The 22,798-nt window shown below is 33.6% G+C and overlaps 1 protein-coding gene across 16 annotated transcripts in view; it reads left to right on the forward strand.

Annotated features, from left to right (window-relative positions):
- Positions 1-22,798, forward strand: part of VPS13B (vacuolar protein sorting 13 homolog B) — a 1,000,970-nt gene that overhangs the window by 94,660 nt on the left and 883,512 nt on the right. For 15 of the 16 annotated variants that reach the window (XR_013178353.1, XR_013178354.1, XR_013178355.1 and 12 more), the window contains exons 5-7: positions 2,036-2,203; positions 5,557-5,738; positions 8,672-8,846. Coding sequence is in view for 12 of the 16 variants with exons in the window: in XM_077167321.1 (XP_077023436.1) it covers positions 2,036-2,203; positions 5,557-5,738; positions 8,672-8,846 (525 nt within the window). In the remaining 4 variants the exon portion in view is untranslated. Of the gene's footprint in view, positions 1-2,035; positions 2,204-5,556; positions 5,739-7,191; positions 7,211-8,671; positions 8,847-22,798 lie in introns of all 16 variants that reach the window. The other variant, XM_077167323.1, reaches the window with a different exon arrangement.

Genomic DNA, 22,798 nt, shown 5'->3' on the forward strand with positions numbered 1-22,798 from the left:
TAGTAGCTGTCCTGGAGAAGAAACTAAGATCCGCGCGTCTTACTAAGCCGCCATCTTCTCAGGAAGTCTGTATTCTTATTTTTAACATCTGTGTTGAGTAATAGCACAGATTAATGTACATTCTAAGGTTGTAAATTTTGATTCTTAAATTTAAAAATTTCTTTCGGAGGCCCAATTTATTGAGGATTATTTTATCTAAAATAACTCTTAAAATTCTGTCCTCAGAAAAGATATTATGTCAAATTGATGAACATTTTGCATATTTATTTTATAACATATGAAAAAGAACACTTTTAAATCTGATAATAGTTTCTATGTATAAGAAAAATTGAACCTAAGTAGTATTAAATTTCTTTCCTTTTTGTATCCTTTGGGAATGGATGAAGGAGCTGGTTTTGGAAACATGTAATTGAATGGATTTAAATAAGCTTCCTCTCAATAGACTTTACTACAGATGTTAACAGTGTCAGTAGTTGACAGAAGTTGATTCTGTTTTGTTCAGTGAAGTTCTGGCTTAAAAAGTATAAGCATATGGTTAGTTCATGAAACAGCTAAAATTTAATTAGCTTTTATATAGTTATATGAATTTTAATATAGTGAAAAGTTTTAAACCTTTTCTCATAAGCCTTACTTTTCCTATGCTGTTTATGTTTAATTTGTAAAAATATTTCCAATTAAATTCCTCACTAATATGTTCATATACACACTTATTATGTGAAATACTTCTGAAATTATGAAATACTCGGTGAAAGCATTGTTTTAGTTTTCTGGCTGCTAAACCAATATCATGCAGTGGGTTGGCTTAAACAACAAGAATTCATTGGCTCACAGTTTTGAGGCTAGTAGTCAAATAATGAAGGCATCAGCAAGGTGAAACTTTCTCCTAGAAGACTAATGTCCTGGACTGGATGCTGGCAATCCTTGGTCCTTGGTTTTTCTGTCACTTGCTGGCTTTCGTGGCTTCTCTGGGTTCCATTGACTTCTGGCTTCTTATAATTTTCACTCTGTATGTTTTAATTTCATTCTGCTTATATACAACTCTGGTAATAGAATTAAAACTCATCCTGATTCATTTGGGCCTCAACGTAATTGAAGCAACCTCATCAAAAAGTCACATTTATGAGTTCAGATCCATAGGATATTCTTAATCTAGAATATGTTTTTCTGGGATACATAGCTCCAAGGCTTCTCAAGCAAGAAATTAAAAAAAACATTTCTGGACATTCTAGATAAAGTATGGAGAAAAAGAATGTTCATATTTACTCTTTGTTGTTTTGAATTATTTTTAAAAAATAATAATTTGTTTCTCTTTATTTTCCTGTGTTCTCATTCTGCTTTCATGTAATTTCTTTCCTCCTATATATTTTTCTTTTGTCTATCTTCTTCATAGTATTCTTTTTTCTCTTTCTGTAGCTCTTCTTGTCTATTTTACTTTTCCTTGTTCATATTCCCACCGCTACTTTGTTTTAGTAATGTATATGTATATTGGCAAATGGAAATAGTTAAATCCATCATCACAGTCATATTTCTTTTTTCTTAACTTAGTCCTAACATTTTAATATTTTTATGGTTATTTAAAGTAGAATGAGATGAGGGTGACTGATTTAAAAAATAAGTTTGAATAACTAAATTGAATCTGTTCTTCATACATATATCATAATCAGCATATAGTCATAGTGTTTTGTTTGGGAAAATTTACATAAAATAGGTAGTAATCAGAGAAAGTACCTGTAGTATAGGATAATCATTATACGGGATCTAGCATTATGTTATCAAACATGGATGGCCTTTGTGGTTTCTCTTAGTATTTGCACACTTCATTATATAGATCTTGGTAATGATTTTTGTTGGGCTGGATCTACTACTTATAAGCTATGTCACTTTGGCGAGCCTCTTCGCCTGTTTGAATTTTAGTTTCCTCTTTGTACAATATGCTTAGTGATATCTGCTTTTCACCTCCAGGAAGTTTGATGACATTTTAAGAAATAATTATTTAATTATGTCTAATTGGATCTTTTTTCCCTGTATTTTATAGGTTATGTACAGAGCCTCATCAGACGAGTTGTAAATAATGTAAACATTGTTATAAATAATCTCATACTAAAATATGTTGAAGATGATATTGTTCTTTCAGTCAATATCACTTCTGCAGAGTGCTATACAGTAGATGAATTATGGGATCGTGCATTCATGGATATTTCTGGTAAGTAAATGTCAAGAATAATGTACATTTTTCCATAGTTGAAATAGTTGTTCTGATTCTTAAACTTTTTTGGGCCTCTTTGATAAATTTAATGAAATTTTATACATTCCCCCTAGAAAAATGCCCATATACATAATTTATCAATTAATTACAGTAGGTTAATAGACCCTCAGATCCAAAGATTTCTTAATGTTCTTTAATATTCTTAATTTTATTCTTTTTTACTTGTCACTTGCTTGTTTTACATATGATGTATAAGAATTTAAAATGTTATGTATTGTACCAGAAGCAATGAAGTAATATTTAGTTTGTTTTGTTTTAATGATCTTGAAGTTATAAAGGGAGCATGTTGTCTTTGCTTAAGCTCAGTAATAATAAAACAGTTTTTTTGATTCATGTTTTAGGCTTGTATATTCAAGAGTGCATTTGGAATTTTCAAATAATCCTGAAGCCTTCTTTTTCTTTTTAACATTTTTAATCGTGAAATATAACATATACAAACAGGCAATAAATTTCAAAGTATACTGTGGCAACTAGTTATAGAACAGTTATATATCAGAGTTTGATATGGGTTACAGTTCCACAGTTTTTAGGTTTTTCCTTCCACCTATTCCAAGACACTGTAGACTTAAAGAAATATCAATACAGTGATTCTGCAGTCATCCTCATTTGTTAAATCCTGTCTTGTCTCTTATGACTCCTTCTTTTCCTTTGATCCTTCTCCCAGTCTTTAGAGGTATTTAGGCTATACCTATTCTAATATTTTCATATTGGAAAGGACTGTCGATAATTTGGGTTAGGGGGATAGAAGTAGTTGATGTTCTTGGAAAGACTGGCCCCTGTGGATTTCAGTACTTACTTGGTCTAGGAACCCATCTGGAGGTTGTAGGTTTCTGGAAAGTAATCTCAGTGCGTGAAATTTTTGTAGAATTTCATATAAAAAAGCCTTAGGTGTTCTTTAGGGTTGACAGGAATGGTGTTGTTTAGGGTTTGGCAAACAGTGGAAATTAGCAGTGTGTAGCTGAAGCTAGCATAAAAGTAGCCTTCATAAGAGCCTCTTGACTCTATTTGAACTCTCTTAGCCACTGATACCTTATTTTGTTGCATTTCTTTTCCGCTTTTGGTCAGAAAGGCATTATTGATCCCACCGTGCCAGGGCCAGGCTGTTGAAACCTTTTTAAAATTATTAGTGTTGTGCCTTCTTTTGTTTATCTTAAAAGAGCTATTAAGTAATAATATACTTTTAATGACTAGCGTTTATTTATTCCTTTTTTTTTTTTTTTGGTTGCATGATCCAGGAATCAAACCTGGGTCTCTCACATGAAAGATGAGCATTCTAACCAGTGAATTACCCGTATTACTTTTTAAAATTAAATTTTTCATGATAAACACTGTGGTAAGCATTGAAAAATGTAGTTGTGAAGGAGATAGACATTGCCTCTGCTTAGTTTGTCCAGAGAGGTATTATGTAAGGTGTAATATTCACTGATATATGTCCTGACAGTCAAAGGAGTGGTTATTTTTGGAAACTATAGTAGGGGGACTGTTGTGAGCACCTTTTATTTGTGACTTGTCATGCTATGTATTTCTTAAATGTGCTGATGCTAAAGTCAGGCTACCTGAGTTGAATCCTGCTTTCCCACTTAATAGGTGACCTTGGGTGAATTTCTTCACTTCTCTGTTTGTTTCTCAAATGGGAAAAAAATAGGGCCTTCCTTATGAGTTATTTTATTAAATAATTTAGTGTGTTGAAAGAACTTATAAAAGTAATGTACACATGGTCAGTGCTCAGGAAGGGAGAGCTATTATTATTTACATTCATTTTTTTTCTAAATCTCAGAACTCCATAAAGTGATATCAGCCTTGTTTATTTTTCATTTATTTAGTTATATATCCATTTATTCATCTCAATTCGTAATTCAAAAAAAAAGAGACTAACATGAAGTAATATTGAATGTCAAGATTACTCAACTGCTTTGTTGTTAAGTCATGCCACTAGCAACTAACAGAACTGGAACCAAGTTTAGTTTTGTGTTTTTTTCAAGCTTCAGTCTTCATATTTAAAAAATGGAGGATAATCCTGTTCTCGCAGCCCTTTTGTGAGGCATAAATAAATGTCTTCAAAGGCCCAAGCGTATTTCTGTGTCTTGTTAATGCCTACCTCTCATCATTCGTGCAAAGCAACATTGAATTAGGAAGGCCAAATAATAAACTGTGGAAGATAGAAATAAAAAGAATGAAACTGGATAACGCAGGATTGAATGAGTTGACATTTTATGTATTTTTATTTTTTATTATTTATTGGAGGCTATTTTAGCAGTTTGTGGTTCATGAATTGGATGGCATCTATACTGCATGTGAAAAAGGATTCCCATGAGTTCATATTTTAGGGGCAGAATTTTCATTTTTAGTTTTAATATAAAAGTAATACAAATATTACTTTGGGAAATACAGTAGATTAGAAAGGGGCCTGGTGTGGGACTTAGGGGCACTTGCCTTCAATCTTTCCCTTACCATCAGTTTAGTGTAGCCTCAGGTAAATCATTTGTAAAATGAGAATTACCACTACTGCCAACCTGCCGGTGTATTTGCGAGAGTCAAATATAATACTATTGAAAGTTCATGATGATGGTGATTATGTGGACAGCAAAAATAACTTCATATTTTTACTGAGTGCATACTAATGGCAAGGGCTAGTGCTAGGTGTTTTACATTAATTTTATTTCTTAAACCCTCTGAGGTAGACACAACTTCCCTTTATTATTTTTTTAATGCAGTATTTGATATGTACAAAAGAATTTATGTAACACGTATTTGCTCAAAACATTGTATAATGGGCACCTACCTTCTCAGTAACTAAAACATTAACAGTAGCTTACCCTGACCAGTGTGTTTTTCCTATGCCATTCCCTTGTCTCTTCCTAGAGTTAACTACTGTCTTAAATTTTGCTTTTCATTCACTTGCTTAAAAAAATTTATGCTGTAAACAGAATGAAGTACCATAACATGTTAAAGCATAGGTGAACCTTGAAATCCTTATCCCAAGTGAAAGAATACTACATGTTATATGACTTTATGTATGTGAAATGTAGAATAGATAAATCCATAGAGATAAAAAGCAAATTAATGGTTGCCTGCATGGGGGGAGAGGGAGGGCTGGGGAATGACTGTTGGAAGATTTAAATGAGATAAAAAATGAGTTCTTTATATGGGGTCTGACATCATGTATTAAATGCTCCATGGATCTTTTTTTATTGCTATTATTTTATTACTATTTTTACTAATAAATAATAGTTGCTTTTTTCCTCCAATTTTCCTTTTTTTACTTAAAATGTTTTTCTTTTCTTTTTTAGCAACTGATCTAGTGCTGAGAAAAGTTATTAATTTTTCTGACTGTACAGTTTGTCTTGATAAGCGAAATGCCAGTGGTAAAATAGAATTTTACCAGGATCCTTTATTGTACAAGTGTTCCTTCAGAACTCGTCTGCATTTTACATATGATAATCTAAATTCCAAGATGCCTTCTGTTATTAAAGTAGGTAATATCTTTTTCTAGTAGTTGAGTTGCATATCTCCATTTTGTTTTTTTGGCTTTTGTGCACACAAAGTTATGAAAAAAAAAATGAAAAACTTAGTATTATGTATATATATATATATGACATTTGTTCTTATAAAAGAATTCTATTTATGTTTGTAACTTTTATGTTGTGTTAATTTTTATGTTCCAGAATGGAAAGCTTCACTGTAAGATTGAACATTCGTTTTGACTAGTGTGCCTGTTAGGGTATGGCTGTTATAAATATTAGTGTTTTCTTACACTGTGTTTTACTAAAACATATAACATTCTACTTTATGTAACTTTATCATACTTAATTTGTATTTATACCTGAAATCCACCTGTTTTTCCTTGGTACTAGTCGGTCAGTTGTGTGTTTTTTTTTTTTCCATTATGTATAATGTATTGTTTTACTTAAGTTTTGTTATATTATCCTTCTATTTTTGAATTAACTTCTTGGCGAAAGATAAGCATAGAGAAGATTAATTTAGTAGTATTGAGGTCTCTGTCTCAAGGTTAAGGGCTTACTTTCTTTAGCCTTTGATGTATTGGAAAAGGTGGGGTATGGAGATAAATTCAAGGTATATTTTACAGGGAGGTACTGGCTATGTAGAAGTGTTATTATATAAAATAATCTTATTGATCATTAGTAAAATTTTAATTAGCTGTTCTAGAATATGGCTAAATTAGAAGAAAGTAAAAATAAATGAACTTGAGGAAGAAATACTGCCATATAAATAAGTTTGTGTTCTAAAAATTGAATGCCATAGCATTTCATTGTAAAAAGAGCCTTAATATAAATGACTGTTATGTTGTTTTTGACTCTGGTAATTACCATATATGAGATACTATTATGCTCAACTGAAAGTAGTTTTTTTTACTAATACTATTGTGGTGTAAGATTTGGTATTTTGGGTTAGACCCATTATTTTCCCTCTTGTAATTGTAGGAAATATGTCTTAAATGGACCTGGTTAACCCCATTTGCCATCTCAAAGACGGGATTGTCAAAATGTTTCAGATACCATAATAATAATAATTATTTTTTTTACATGGGCAGGCACCGAGAAACAAACCCGAGTCTCTGGCATGGCAGGCGAGAACTCTGCCACTGAGCCACTGTGGCCCGCTTCTAATTATTTTTTTAAGTCCCTCATGTATGTTTGCTTAAGTGGCTTTTGATTTGTTTATTTTTATTTTGGGTAGGCTTTTTAAAATTTTCTAACTTTGATGTGAAACAAAATGTCTTAGAGATTGTTACATCTATGAGGTAGAAATCATGTGTGTTCATAATTTATTTAATATTTCCCTGATTTTGAGATATTTACGTTTTCTGCAGTTTTTCGAAGAAAAAAGTCTGCACATAAATCTTTCAGTACATTTCTGATCAATTGTTTAAGAAAGATATGCATAATTGTGAATAGCTTATTAATGGGTTTTGACATTTTTAAGGTCTGTGATCTGTATTGCGTAACTGTTTTCCAGAAAGGTTTAACCAATGTATTTTTCTGTTATTGGGAATGCCTGTGTTATCCCATTCTTGCTATCCCTTAAATAATGATAGTATTTTAAAAATCGCCAACTTGAGTAAAATATTTATTGATTATACAGTTTTTTGATTAGTAGTGAATTCTGAAAATTTGTTCACTGGCCATTTGAAATATTTGTTCATGTTCTTTCTCCATTTTTCTACTGGGGATAATTCTTTTAGTGTTGATTTTAAAGAGCTTTTTAAAAAGTCTGTTAAGGATAGATTCTTTGTCATTAGTTCTGCTAAGCCTGCTCACAGTTGTTGCAGTACAGTATTTAAAAGAATGTGGCAGAGAAGTCTCTTAAGAGCTTGGCAGACCTCTACTGTGCACTCCTTCCTTTTGTTACCTCTTCAGGTTTATTAGTGTATGTTATTTAGGTCAGTTTTAAGAAATCTGTACTCATATATTTAAAATTTAGTATTTTATGACTTTGTCTCCCTGTTATATACAACTTTCTCTCCCAATTCAATTTTTCTGTAATTTCTGCCCTACAAATATGATTACTATTATTTCATTTTCATGTTCATAGACATTGAAAAATCATTTAGTCAAAATCAACCTTCTAAGAAGCTTGACTTTATGTTTTAATTGATTTTATTCCATGTTTATATAAGAGCAGAAAACTATTACACTGAGGATGTATTTATATTCTGTTGATGTCTCTCTTTAAAGAGAACTGAGCTTGTATCTTTGATAGTAATCTTGTTACTTTCTTATAATTTTTTGTTGTTATAAGTTTTGTGTCAGGTTTAAATCTTGATCTAACAAAACTTGTCTGAAAGCTTTTTGAAAATGTTTCAGCTGTTTTTCCATATTTAACAAAGACGGTTTTATTATTCCATGCTTCCATAGTTATAATGTTAGTATTTCTTCCACTTCACATATGTTTTTAGGATTTGTACATAGTCCTTTTGGTTAATAAACCTGGAAGAAGCAATTAAAAGTTTACTAAAATAACATCATTAAACTTCTTATCCCTGGTTTTCACAGAGATCTTTCTGTTTTTTTTTTTTTTTTTTTTTGATGAATACTGTCACGTTCTCAGCATTTATAGTAGGTTTTTGGTAACGTAACTTATTTTCCTTGTAGAGTAATTTAGCTGAAACCCTAGTGTGAATAATTTCTCCTCATTATCAATTCCATTTGCATCCATGTTGTTTGGCTTAATGTAGGTTCTATCTAAAGTTTGCTAACTATAGCAAAATTTGTTTAATTCCTAAGATTTTAGAGTAAATATTATTTTTACTTATTAGAAATGTTTGGGACATTAGTGTTTTTCTAATGATACACCGTTTTAGGACTTAAAAAATTTTTTTTACTTATGTTAAAATGTTACATCCTTTAATCATGCTTTCACTGATTTTTTTTTTTTAAAATGCAGGTTCATACCCTAGTTGAGAGTTTGAAACTTTCCATCACAGATCAACAACTGCCAATGTTTATCCGTATAATGCAACTTGGGATTGCTCTTTACTATGGAGAAATAGGCAATTTTAAAGATGGAGAAACAGAGGACCCTACCTGTCACAATAAAGATACATTAGGAAATATTACAGGTAAGTTTAACAAAGATTTATTTTGAACTATTGTTCTTACATAGCCCACTGGAAACTTCAAAAAGATGTAAGAATAGATTGAGTCTTACAGTGCTCTAATGATTGCATTTTGGTTGTCTGATACTATTTTGATTTATTTCTTTTTTACATACTAGATACAATTCTTGTTTTCCTTTATGTACTTGCTAAAAATAATTTTAATATTTCTAATAGGAAAAAGTGTTCAGAATGTCTGTTTTATAAAAATTAAGATAGTGCAACCTCAAGACCTCTTTGAATTTATTTGTGACTAGTAAACTATAGTGACCATAATTTACATTAAAAATATGCTGTTTTCTGCAAAGACTCATCAAGAATTCTTTAATTAATTGAGTTATTTAATGCTGTTAATTAATAAACTACATGCTTCATTGAAGGATATGTGATAGGTTAGTGGAATTATTCAATTCACTCCATTTTTACTATAAAAGACATTATTGATAATGTGGAAATATGCAGAGATGAATAAAATCTGTTCCCCTCCCTGTAAATCTTAAGGAACATTAGGGCAAACAGACATATGGATAGTTAATTAAGGATAATAGTAAAATAATAAAAAGTTTGCTATATAGAGGTTTGAATGATCTTAAGTGGAAATACGGTGAAAGGAATGATTGATTTTGATTTGATATTGGGCCTGGGACTCAGGAAAAGTTTTAAGAAGAAAAATATGATTAGTAGCTATAGACTGAATCTTTAGTGAAGGGCATTAACACTTAGGGATATGAGGCAGTGCAAGATAGTGGTATAGGGAGGTGTGTAATTTAGTTCATCCTCTATAGCAGCTAGTAAATAGTTGGGAACTGTCTGGAACAACAGTTTGACTAGAAACACATTGTACATCAGCCTGGGATGGGTGAAAGGGCCGAGATCACAGCATGAAAGTAAAAGTAAAGCCGCCAAACTGCAGAAGCTGATGTCCCTCTCCCATTGGTATGGCAGGTTTTTAGAGGAAAAAAGTCATTCTTTGCTGGGAGCAATGATGGCAGCTCAATCAAGCTCCAGTTCTTGAATTTGTTTTAATTAACAAATTTGGACTGCTGAATACAAGCACCAAACACAGATAAACCCAGAGAAAGTGGGAAAATAACACTGAAGTCTCTCCCGGAAAAAAGGTAATAGGGTTTAAGAAGAAAAAAGGAGACTTTTGGAGTTAGCCAGGCTCAGAATCCTGGAAAAATTTTTGCCCCCCAGAAAGGAGCACATAAAGCTAGCTTCCAACTGACTTTTGATTGTTGAACACAGGGAACTGGCTCTGAAAAGGAACTTTTTTTTCTTTCCCTTTTTTTTTTTTTGACATGGGCAGGCACCGGGAATTGAACCCGGGTCTTCTGGCATGGCAGGCAAGAACTCTGCATGCAGAGCCATTGTAGCCCACCCTCTTTTTCCCTTTTTAAAAAGTATTCTAAGTAGCTCCTTAGAGAAAGCCTCAGACATTTACAGTTGTCATTGCTGACCCAGGTAAGGGCAGAATTAAGATAGGCCTGTGAGACAAAGTAGCAAGTCAAGTAAAGAAGATACTTCCCTAAAGGTGTCTCTTCCCAAGGTAAAGAGGTGGGGGTGGGGGCAGGTCTCCTTCAGACAATGCAGACCCCAGGACCTTTGAATTGGAGACAGTTTAAGCTTGCCTTCTATCTCAGCCTGTGTCTCAACCTGGCAAGCTGAGAATTAAAGGCTCCATACTACTTTATACCATTGGGAAGCTCAGGGCTGAAAAGTACCACCTGCTGGGCAGAATAGGAAAGGCACACAGTCTAGAGGTGCAATCGGACAGTTGGAGAACCTGCTAGGTCTGATTTCTCAGGGAAACTTGATACTGATTACACCTTCATCTTGAGACCTGGGTCTGCCTTGTCTGGGAAAATCTGATTGGAGTCAATCATATCTGAGGAGACCCACTTCAAAAATAGGGTCTATATAAATAGAGCAAGATCCAGAAAAACAAGTGCTGAAAAATTCTGATCTGTTAAACATGCTATGCTAAGAGGTCAGGCAAAGTTGAACTGCATGCCAAAGAACAGATGACAAACAAAGCCAACCAACAAGAAAACCCAAGGTAAAAGAATGAATACAGCCTCCAGAAAAAACTATTGAAGGAAATCAGATGCCTAGACACCAGCAAAAATTATGAGTTATACTAGGAAAAATGAGGATATGGCCCAAAGGAACAAACTCACATTTTAAACCAAATGCAGGAGTTGAAACCACTAATTGAAGATGTTCAAATAGCCTTGCTAAGTCAAGTAAAAAATCAAACCAACAAATTGAGAGAAGATTTGGTGAAAGAGATGATGCATATAAAGGGCATTGGGAGACTACGTAAAGAAAAACTGGAAACTTGAAAAAACAAGTGGCAGAACTTACTAGGAATGAAAGGCACAATAGAAGAGATGAAAATCACAATGGAGACTTACAACAGCAGATTTGAAGAGGCAGAAGGAAGGATTAGTGCACTAGAGGACAGAACATCTGAAATCTTATACACATGAGAACGGATAGGGAAAAGTGGAAAAATATGAGCAGAGTCTTAGGGAATTGAATAACAATATGAAGTGCTATGGATGTCTGAGAAGGAGAAGAGAAGGGAAAGGAGGCAGAAAGAATAATTGAGGAAATAATCTCTGAATATTTCCTGTTATGAAAGACATAAAATTACAGATCCAAGAAACACAGATTACCCCAAACAGAATAAATCTGAATAGACCTACTCCAAGACGTTTACTGATCAGATTGTCAAATGTCAAAGGCAAAAAGAGATTCTGAAAGTAGCAAAAGAAAAGCAATCCATCATGTACCAGGGAATCTTGTTAAGATTATGTGTAGATTTCTCATCAGAAACCGTGGAGGTGAGAAGGCAGTGGTGTGATATATTTAAGATGCTGAAAGAGAAAAACTGCCAACTAAGAATTTTATATCTGACAAAAATGTCCTTCAAAAATGAGGGAGACTTTAAAATACTTTCAGACAGACACTGAGAGAAAGTGAAAAAGAGACTGATCTACAAGGAATAGTAAAGGCATTACAGGTAGATAGGAAAAGACAGGAGAGAGAGATCCAGAGAAGAATGTAGAAATGAAGACTATCAGTAAGGGTAAAAAGAGAGAAAAAAAGATATAACCTAGTAAAGTCATGATACATGCAACAATGTGAATGAACCTGGAGGACATTATATTGAGTGGAATTAGCCAGAAACAAAAGGACAAATACTGTATGGCCTCACTAATATGAACTAATAAGAGCATTAATGAGCAAACTTTGAGAATTAAAGTTGAGAGCACAGGTTGTCAGGAAATAGAAAGAGGGTAGAGATTGGCCATTTGATGCTGAAGGAGTTTGGAATGTTTAACAGGATTGATTATGAAGATCTACAAATGGATAGCACAGTACTATCTGATGGTAGCACAGTATTGTAAGTACTCTGAACAAAGCTGAGTGTGAGAAAGTATACTGGAACTGTATAACTTAGTGAAACTAGAGTGTACTGTGATGGTGATTAAATTTACAAATTTAAGAATTTTTTACTCGAGGGAGAACAATTGAATGTCAGCATTGCAAGGTGTTGAAAATGGGATGGTATATGGAAAAAATACAATCAGTGCAAACTAGGGTCTATATTTAACATTGTGTATATGTATGTAGTAACATTGTAACATGCTTCCATTAAATGTAAAAAGGTAATATAGCAAAGCTAAATGTCAATAAGAGGGTTATAAGAGAGGGGTTTGGGATTCTTGGTGGTGGTAGTGTTTCTCCTGTTGGTTTGTTTTTTTATTCTTCATGTTTTTTTCCTCTTATTTCTTTGCTGAAGAAATGGAAAAGTTCTCATATAGATTATGGTTGAGAATACATAACTTTGTGATTATATGGGGAACCACTGATTGTTTACCTAGGACAGATTGGATGGTGTGTGAATAAAATTGTTTTAAAATAAAGAGAAATATACAAGTGCTGGAGAAAATGTGGAGAGAGAGATGTACTTTTCACTGTTGGTAGGGGAAGTAGAATGATGCAGCCCCTCTGGAGGTCAGTGTGGTGGTTCCACAGGAGGCTAAGAATAGGGTTGCCATATGATCTTGCAACCTGGTTATTAGGTATATACTTGGAAAATCTGAAGGCAGGGACATGAATGGACATTTGTGCACAAGTGTTTATGTCAGCATTATTTGCAATTTACAATGGATGGAGGTGGCCTACTGGTACATCGACTGATGTAACACAAGAGCTAACTGTGGGGTATACATACAGTGGAATATTAAGTGACTGCAAGAAAGAATGAAGTTGTGAATCATTCAACTAGGTTAATGGACCTTGAGAGATAGTATGTTGAATGAAATAAGTCAGAAAAAAAAAAGTGAAACATTATAACCCCCATTAAGGTGGACTAACTATAATATGCAAGCTCTGGGAATTGAATTTGAGAGCATAGGTTATCAGGGAAAGGTTCCTAGGTTGTAAGCTCTAACAGCAGTCATATCTATTCCTGAGGTGTAATGGTTATTTCAGAATTCTGAGATGCTGAGCCCCGTGTGTATAACCTGGTCAGTCACTGGAACTTGGGTATCTGTGTTACACCTGCGGCTCAGAGCTAGAGTTCTGCAACTTTGAAAGTAAAAAATATTAGACTTCAATTAGAGAAATGAATGAAGCTGATCTGGTAGGACCAAGGTAAGTCAGACTAAACCATAAAGAATGATATTGACTGTCTTTTAAAACTTCAACTTCTTTGTGAGTCCAAAGGAAGAAATGTTTATTTGGTACAAAATTTATGTTTTCTGTAGCACACTGTCTAATTTAACTTGTATGGTCAGTTTATTTGAATACCATAGTTACATTGAACCTGAAATAGGGAGTGAGATTCTTATTGTTTTGTACATATTAGTGTGATGCCCCATTACATCCCAGAGTAATCTGGGTAGAGTTGAAAAAGTAAAGCCCCCTTGAGAGACTGGGAAAAAATTTGCAAATATTAAACTTTCCCACCTAAGGAATTTCTGATATTGTTGCATGCTTTGAGGACTATCAGTTCTGATATTCTTGCATACTTTGAGGACTATCAGTTTAAAAGGCTGAGCCCTTGGTCTTGGGGGCTTTCCCTTATGAAACTTATTCCTGCAAAGGAGAAGCTAAGTCTACTTAAAATGATACCTAAGAGTCACCCCCAGAAAACCTCTTTTGTTGCTCAGATGTGGCCTTTCTCTCTCTCTCTTTTTTTTTTAACATTTTTATTGATAAAACAAACATTCTTAACATACAAACTTTCCATACATGGTGTACAATCAATTAATTTTTGAAGATGATTGATTAACTGTAGAGCTTATAAGGTGTGAATGTGTGTGTGGAAACTTTATGACAGATTCTCACTTTATCCAGTATATGGATAGATGAGTAAAAAAATAAGTACAGTAAATAAATAATGGGGGGGAGATAGGGCTATATTCTGTTTTTGGTGTTGTTTTTCATTTTTTATTTTTATTCTTATTCTTTTATTTATTTTTTGAGAAATGAAAATGTTCAAAAATTTAGTGTGGTGATGAATGCATAACTATATGATGATACTATGAACCATTGATTGTACCCTTTGGATGATTATATCTTATGTGAATACATCTCAGTGAAATTTCACTATAAAAAAGCAGTGACAAATCCATTAAAAATGGGCAAAGAATTTGAATAGACATTTCTCTGAAGAGGATATACAAATAGCCAAGAAGTTCATGAAAAGATGCTTACATCATTTGACATTAGGGAAATGCTAATCAAAACCACACTGAGAGACCACCTAACATCCATGGGGGTTGCTATAATAAAAACAACCCACGTCTGTAAATTAATTAATGTCTAAACAAAATGTAGTGTTTTCCACCGAAAGGAGTATTAATACATGCTATATAACATCGATAAACCTTGAAAACATTATCCTAAGTGAAAAAAGGAAGTCACAGAGTACCGTATATTGTATGATTCCATTTGCATGAATTGTCTGAAATAGGCAAATCTGTACTTAGGCCAGAAGGCTCATTAATGATTTTCAGGGACTGCTGAGGAAGAGATTGGGGAGTGACTGCTAATGTGTATAGTTTCTTTTGGGGATGGAGAGAAGTATTCTAAAATTAGGTAGTTGTGATGGTTGCAGTTCTCTGACTGTACTCAAAATCAGTGAATTATGTACTTTAGAAGGGTGAAGTTTATGGTATTTTAATGATATCTCATTAAAAAATTTTACACCTTAAAAGGAAACAACTATTAATAAATGTATAGGTATAAAACATGTCTTTATTTCGCACTAGATAGTGAATTCCTTTTAGATGATAAACTTTTTTTCTAAATATAATTGTATTGTGATATATTCATGCACCATACAGTCCATTTAAAGTATACAGTCATTATTCACAATATCATCCCATAGTTGTGCATTCATCACAATGATCAGTCTTTGAGCATTTTCATTACTCCGGAGAAATAAAAAGGAGAAAGAAAACCCCAAACGTCTTATACACCTTATCCCACCTACCCTTATTAATCTGTAGTATTACTTTCTAACCAATTTAAAGACATACGATAAAGGTAAGTTAAGTAAGACAGTATACTAGTGTCAGAAATAGACATATATATAGATCTGTAGAACACAATAAAGCATCCGAAGAAGATCCATACTAACAGGGGCAACTGACATGTTTTTCCTCTTTTTTTGTTACATAGCTGTGTAGTCATTATCAAAGATCAGGGCTATTGGATTACAGCTCAGCAGTTTCCAATATTTCCTGCTAGCTATTCTTATAGCTAGAAATGAAAAGAAATATGTAGTATGTCAGTAGTCATATTATTTGTTCAATCTGAATTTTTCTGTTATACCTCCTCCCTGTCATTTAATAATTCTCTCAATCTTCAGGGATATCTGGGCAATGACCATTTTAACTTCCTTAAATTGGGAAGGGGTGTTGACCTTATGCGTAGAGATATGAAACTGGTTGATGTTCTTTGAGAGATTGTTACTTCTGGGTTTCAGGGCTTAGATGATGATTTTTTTTTATTTTTTATTTTAAGTACCAAAAACACCAAACACACACAAACATTTTTAACTTTTGATCATTCCGTTCTACATATATAATCAGTAATTCACAATATCATCACATAGTTGCATATTCATCATCATGATCATTTCTTGGAACATTTGCATCTATTCAGAAAAAGAAATAAAAAGGAAACAGAAAAAAATTAATACATACCATACCCCTTACCCCTCCCTTTCATTGATCACTAGCATTTCAATCTAAATTTATTTTAACATTTGTCCCCCTATTATTTATTTTTATTCCATATGTGTTACTCATCTGTTGATAAGGTAGATAGAAGGAGCATCAGACACAAGGTTTTCACATCACACAGTCACATTGTGAAAGCTATATCATTATACAAACATGATGAATTCTTGAGACTGGAACAGTGTCTAATATCTAGAACAAAACTTTGCACATAGAAGGTACTCAATTCATTTTTCTTCTGCATGTTATTATGAAAAAACTTCAAATATATAGGAATTGAAAGAGTATGAAACACTGGACACCCATGTACTCATCATGTACTCATAATGTACATTCTACATTAATTTTGTTTCATTTGTTTCATTACATGTCTGTCCATCTAACATCCCTGTCTCCTTTCAATAATAAAACCACTTTTTCTTTGCCTTTCCCTGCTCAGAAAGACATTGTTCTGAATTTTTTTTTCCTTTTTTATGTTTTTAATTTTAATGTACTTTTACTGATACATGTTATATATTCACATACTATGTAATCATCCAAAGTGTACAATCAGTAATTCACAGAATCATCATGTAACTTGCATTCATCAGTCACACTCGACTTTTTTTTTTGTGTGTGGAAAATAACATGTACAAAAAGGCAAATTTCAAAGCACATCACAACAATTACTTATAGGACAGATTTCAGAGTTTGGTATGATTACAGTTCCACAATTTTAGGTTTTTGCTGCTAGCTGCCCCAAGACACTGGAGACTAAAAGAAATACCTGAATTTTTTTAAAACCATAAATTACTTTTGCTGATTCTAGAATCTCATGTAAAGGGAAGGAAGGTTACAGTGTGTACTCATATAAAAGACTTCTTTTATTAAGCATATTATTTTGGGGATTCATCTATGTTGTTGCATGTATCAGCAATTCTTAGGTGGTGTCATATGAATATACTATAGTTTATTTAGCTATTTTCCCGTTGATGGATGATTGGACTGTTTCCACATTTTATCCATATGAATAAAGCTGTCATAGACATTTTGTACAAGTCTTTTATAGACTTGGGTAAATACCTAAGAATGGAATTGTATGTTTCGTTTTAAAGAAACCACCAGACCATTTTTCTAAAGTGTTTTTACCAGTATACTTTTCTACCACAGTGTAGGAGAGTTCTATTTGCTTTCACATCTTTGCTAACATTTGGTGATGTTAGTCTTTTTTTTAACTTCCCAAATATATTTGGAAAAAGTTTGCTCATCTTTTCTCCAAATATTTTTTCAGTTCCTCTCTTCCTTTCTGTTCTCTAATATGTATATTGGGCTGCTTGAAGTTGTTTGATAGCACTCACTGGTGCTCTGTTCTTGATTTTCCTTTAATCTTCTCTGTTTCAGTTTGAATAGTTTCTATTCCTATGGCTTGAAGTTTCTTTTTCTTTTGCTGTGTCTAATCTGCAATTAATCCCATCTAGTGTATATTTCATCTCATGCATTATATTTTTCTTTTCTAGAAATTCAATTTGGGTCTTATAAAAATATATTTATCTTCCATGTCTCTTTTTAATCTGTTAAACATATATATTTCATTTATATAATTTTAATGTCCTTGTTTAGTAATTCTGTGATCCTTGCTATTTCTGGGTCTGTTTCAATTGGTTGACTTTTTTCCTCATTATGATCATATTTTCCTGTTTCTTTGCATGCTTGCGAATTTTTCATTGCAAGGCAGACATCATGAATTTTACCTTGGTGGGTGCTGAGTATTTTGTATTACAGGAAGCAGTTAAGTTACTTGGAAACAGTTTGATCCATTTGAGAGTTGCTTTAAAATTTTACTGGATGAGATCACAGCCATTTGCCTAGCCTAGGTTTTGTCTCACTATCAAGACAATTATCTTTTTAAGTACTCTTCTTGTGGGCCCTGAATTACAATTTTTTTTCTTTTTAACTGGTGAGTACACAAAGTGAACCCAGTTCTGCATGAGTCCTGGATATTGTTACCATTGCTCCTTTCTGGTGGTTCTTTTCATAGCCTCAGGTAGTTTCCTCACACTTAGTCTCCAGCTGAATACTTGAGGGGTGCCCTCTGTAGATCTTAGGAGCTCTTCTGTGAGTAGCCCTCTTTTGTTTGGCACCCTGTCTTAAAACTCTAGCCACCTTAGCTTCCCGGGAATCCCTACTCTGTCCCGTTATCTAAGGGAGACTGCCAAATTCTGCCTGGCTTCCTCATATTTTTGCCACGGCTTAGATGGTGAGCTGAGGCATTTGTAGTGCTCATCTGCTTTGTTTCCCTTTTCTGATATCCATGCCTAAAAACCATTATTTCATGTATTTTTTCTTTTTTTTGTGTGGGGGAAGGTCAATCTCTCTCTTATTTCATCTCAGCCAGAAGTAGAGTTCTCTGAATGTTTAAAAATATATAGGAATACAGTGCCTGCCCATGCAAAATATATATATATTTACATATATATGTATGTATATATATAATATATAAATTATATACAAATAATTATGCTGAAAAACAGTTATGAAACATTTAGGAAATTTTGATATAGCCATATATGTGCTAATATATTAACACATTAAATAATGAGATATAGCAAGAGGTCTAATAGCTATAATATCTATAAAATAGTCGTGAATTTAAATGATATTTTAAGAAGATGGTGGAGTGGAGTGAATTGAAATCACCCCTGCTCTGTGGGACAAGATACTGGACGGGGAAAGAATGACTGGGACTCTGGTCCCAGGTGTTGAGTTACTCTTCTGAAGAGAGTCTACAGTGTGTCTGGGGGCTGGAGAGAGGCGGGGGAATCGAGACAGAGCGGGGTTGGATTGGTCAGGATCCCCACCTTGGTTCGGGTGGTGGCACATGGGGAGGTGTGGATCAAAGAAAACTGACCACCCCTACAGTGCAGCCTGTCTCAGCTGCTGGCTGCGGAGTCCTCCGTGTGTAAATCCATCTGCTGCAGGGAAGTGTAGACCAGCTGCTTTAGTTGGGGAGGAGCAGGCCTTAAGGGAAGAGGGGGCCTCAGGTGTTCCACCTGCTTGGGAGAAGTAGTAAGTATAGGCAGACTTAGCTCCCTAGGTTTTTTTTTCTTTTGTCTTTTTTCCTTAATGTATTTTTTCCATATATATATATTATTTATTAGTGGTATTATTGTTACTTTTACTTATATATTTTTAACATTTACATTTTTATTGATTTTTTAATTTCATATTTTTTGGTATTTTACTTTATTACTTTTTCTGTAGTTTTAATTTTCTCTTACTTCTGTGGACACCAGTCTGAGTTCATTCCTGATAAACCTTGGGGTACCTCCTTCTGACTTTGGGGCCTACTACTGGCGAGGTGTGTTCCTTTTTTTTTTTTTTTCCATATATTTATTATGTTTTTATTTTATTATTGTTATTTATTTATTTAACTCTTATTTTAAGGCTGTGCATAGGCCAGGTATTGAGCCCGGATCTCCCATTTGGCGGCCAGGTGTTCTGCCACTGAAGTACCCATGCGCCCAGGTCTAGCTTTTAATAGACTCTCAAGTGAAATTATACCCTACATGAGATCTGGACCTTGGTTTGATGGGGAATCACTGAAAAACTAAGTGCAAAAGGAAACCCTCAACACAAAAGCAAATACAAAACTTTAGACCAGTAAAGGAATATGATAATAATAAGCTAATTAAGATAGTCAATGCCCTGAACACAACAGAAAATCACAAAGAAATGAAGATCTAAGCAGAAATGGCCCAGCCAAATGTCCAAAACATAACCCAGTAGGGGACACAGAATATGGAACAACTACTCAAGCATATTTATAAAGAAATAAAGGATATCAGGAAGACACTAGACGAGCATAAAGAAGAATTTGAAAGATTAAATAGAAAAAATGGCAGATCTCACAGAGATGAAAGAGATGATGGAATAGTAGCCATTGAGAAACTCTTGGATCAGTACTTGTTGAAGTGTGCCTGGAAAATTATTTTTTTTCTCTCTTTGCTTTGTATATATGCGATATTTTAGAATATAACAATGTTAAAATAAAAGGTATTTGAAGACAGCTTCATAAATGTTATTTGATATAATAGCCATGATTTCTATGAGTGTTGGAGTCATAAATACTGCTGTGGTTTGTTACCTGCATTTATAACTAAATGCATGCTAAATTTTAGTAAATTAATGTATGATTTTACATTGAGGCTCATGAAATTCCTGAATTCTATAAAAGGGCCCAGATTAAGGTATGCTGTTCTAAAAGAAAAGAATATTCTAAGAATTTCTTACTCAATATCAGCTAAATAGTTTCTTTTCTAAGACATAATTTATTCTTTTACAAGACAGTTAACAAAGATTCAGAACTTCAAAGTCATATTTCATTAATGTCCCTCTTATTTTTTTAGTGATGAAAATATTAAGTAAAAATTACAATCAATGGATTATTAGACTTCTCTTGATAAAGTTTCTTCCTTTTTCTTTTTGCTTCAAAAGTTATCCTTTTCTGTTTTAAAGGAATAGAGAAAGATCTAGTGTCCAGTTTTGTTGACTCAACCTTGTCACTGTTTCCCCGGCTTTAGCTGATCTGACTACCTGTGTTAGTTAACTAAGATAATAGTCTGTGATTATATCTAATTTGACATCCTAATAGAGCCAGTTAATAACAAGCTTTATTTATTCTGAAACAGACACTTAGATAACTTTATGGTTAAGTAGCAAGATATAAAGATTATGCAAAATGCTTCTGCATTTGTAATGTTTATAATTTATTTTAAAGGAAAATGGCTAATATCTGTCAGTACTATATTTTAGATACCCTAGTTACTGTGTAGCAAGCCTTTGTCTTCCCAGATGAAAGAATTGCCACATGATAAATGGCCATCTGTTGCAACCTGCAAGTGTAGGAGTTTCATAGGTTCTCTTGGGTTAAGGGTTAAGAAAAGTTATGAAGGTTTTCTAGTTAGAAAACTCTAGAGTTGTATTTGACTGAGCATGGTATTTAGAGGAGTATGTATATTTATAGATTTATCATTGGAGAATAGATGTGTTTGAATCTCTTAGTCACTGCTCTTCCCATGGATTAAAAAAAATGTTTTGCCTTTTTTTTGAATTCTGTGGTGATATACTTCTTTTGTTTGTATTGTTTCAAATAATGTTAAGAGACTCTGATGGAGTTTGTCTTTACAAAGATGGTGCTGTTTGGTGGAATAAATTGAAGAGTGGTTGGATTCTAACTACTTAGTCTGTTCACTTTCTCAATTGAAGCATCAGAAAAACAGCTATTTTTTAGATCTGTCAAGCATTGTGTTTCTGAGGAAAGTCAGTTATTTTGCATGTTAGGTTTATTTTTGGTAGGTAGGTTTTTTGCTTTTGAAACAATTATTGAGTGAAATGTTAAAGAATAAATTTATTCTTTATATGTATCAAATACATTTTAAATCATGTACATTTGATAAACTACTCTACATAACAGTAATCTTTTAAATTTATTTTATTTTATTTTTTTAAATACCAAAAAACACATAACAAATGCACACATTACTATTTTGATCATTTCGTTCTACATATATAATCAGTAATTCACAATATCATCGCATAGTTGCATATTCATCATCATGGTCATTTCTTGGAACACTTGTATCTATTCAGCAAAAGAAATAAAACAAAAACAGAAGAAAAAATTTATACATACCATACCCCTTACCCCTCCCTTTCATTGATCACTAGCATTTCAAACTAAATTTATTTTAACATTTGTTCCCCCTATTATTTATTTTTATTCCATATATTCTACTCGTCTGTTGACAAGGTAGATAAAAGGAGCATCAGACACAAAGTTTTCACAATCACACAGTCACATTGTGAAAGCTATATCATTATTCAGTCATCGTCAAGAAACTGGAACACGGCTCTACACTTTCAGGCAGTTCCCTCCAGCCTCTCCATTATATCTTGGATAACAAGGTGATATCTACTTAATGCGTAAGAATAACCTCCATGATAACCACTGGACTCTGTTTGGAATCTCTCAGCCATTGCTACTTTGTCTCATTTCACTCTTCCCCCTTTTTGGTCAAGAAGGTTTTCTCAATCCCTTGATGCTGAGTCTCAGCTCATTCTAGGGTTTTTCTCAATCCCTTGATGCTAAGTCCCAGCTCATTCTAAGATTTCTGTCCCATATTGCCAGGGAGGTCCACACCCCTGGGAGTCATATCCCACAAGGACAGGGGGAGGGTGGTGAGTTTGCTTGTTGTGTTGGCTAGAGAGAGAGACCACATCTGAGCCACAAAAGAGGCTCTCTTGGGGGTGGCCCTTAGGCCTAATTATAAGTAAGCTTGACCTATCCTTTGCAGGGTTAAGTTTCATATGAACAGACCCCAAGACTGGGGGCTCAGCCTATAGCTTTGATTGTCCACACTGCTTGTGAGAATTTCAAGAATTCAACTTGGGGAAGTTGAATTGTCCCCCTTTCTCACCATTTCCTAAAGGGGACTTTGCAAATATTTTTCCACTCACTGATCAAATCACTCCAGGATTCATCAGGGCAGCACTCTGGACAAACCAACAAAATCTCATGTCCTACTCAAGGTTCCATGTACTTAATAGTGTTCAATTAAGCTGTCTACATAAGTTACATTAGGAAATGCACTAGTCAGAATATAAATTTTGTAC

Source organism: Tamandua tetradactyla, chromosome 6 (assembly GCF_023851605.1).
Source record: "Tamandua tetradactyla isolate mTamTet1 chromosome 6, mTamTet1.pri, whole genome shotgun sequence".
NCBI classification, from domain to species: domain Eukaryota; kingdom Metazoa; phylum Chordata; class Mammalia; order Pilosa; family Myrmecophagidae; genus Tamandua; species Tamandua tetradactyla.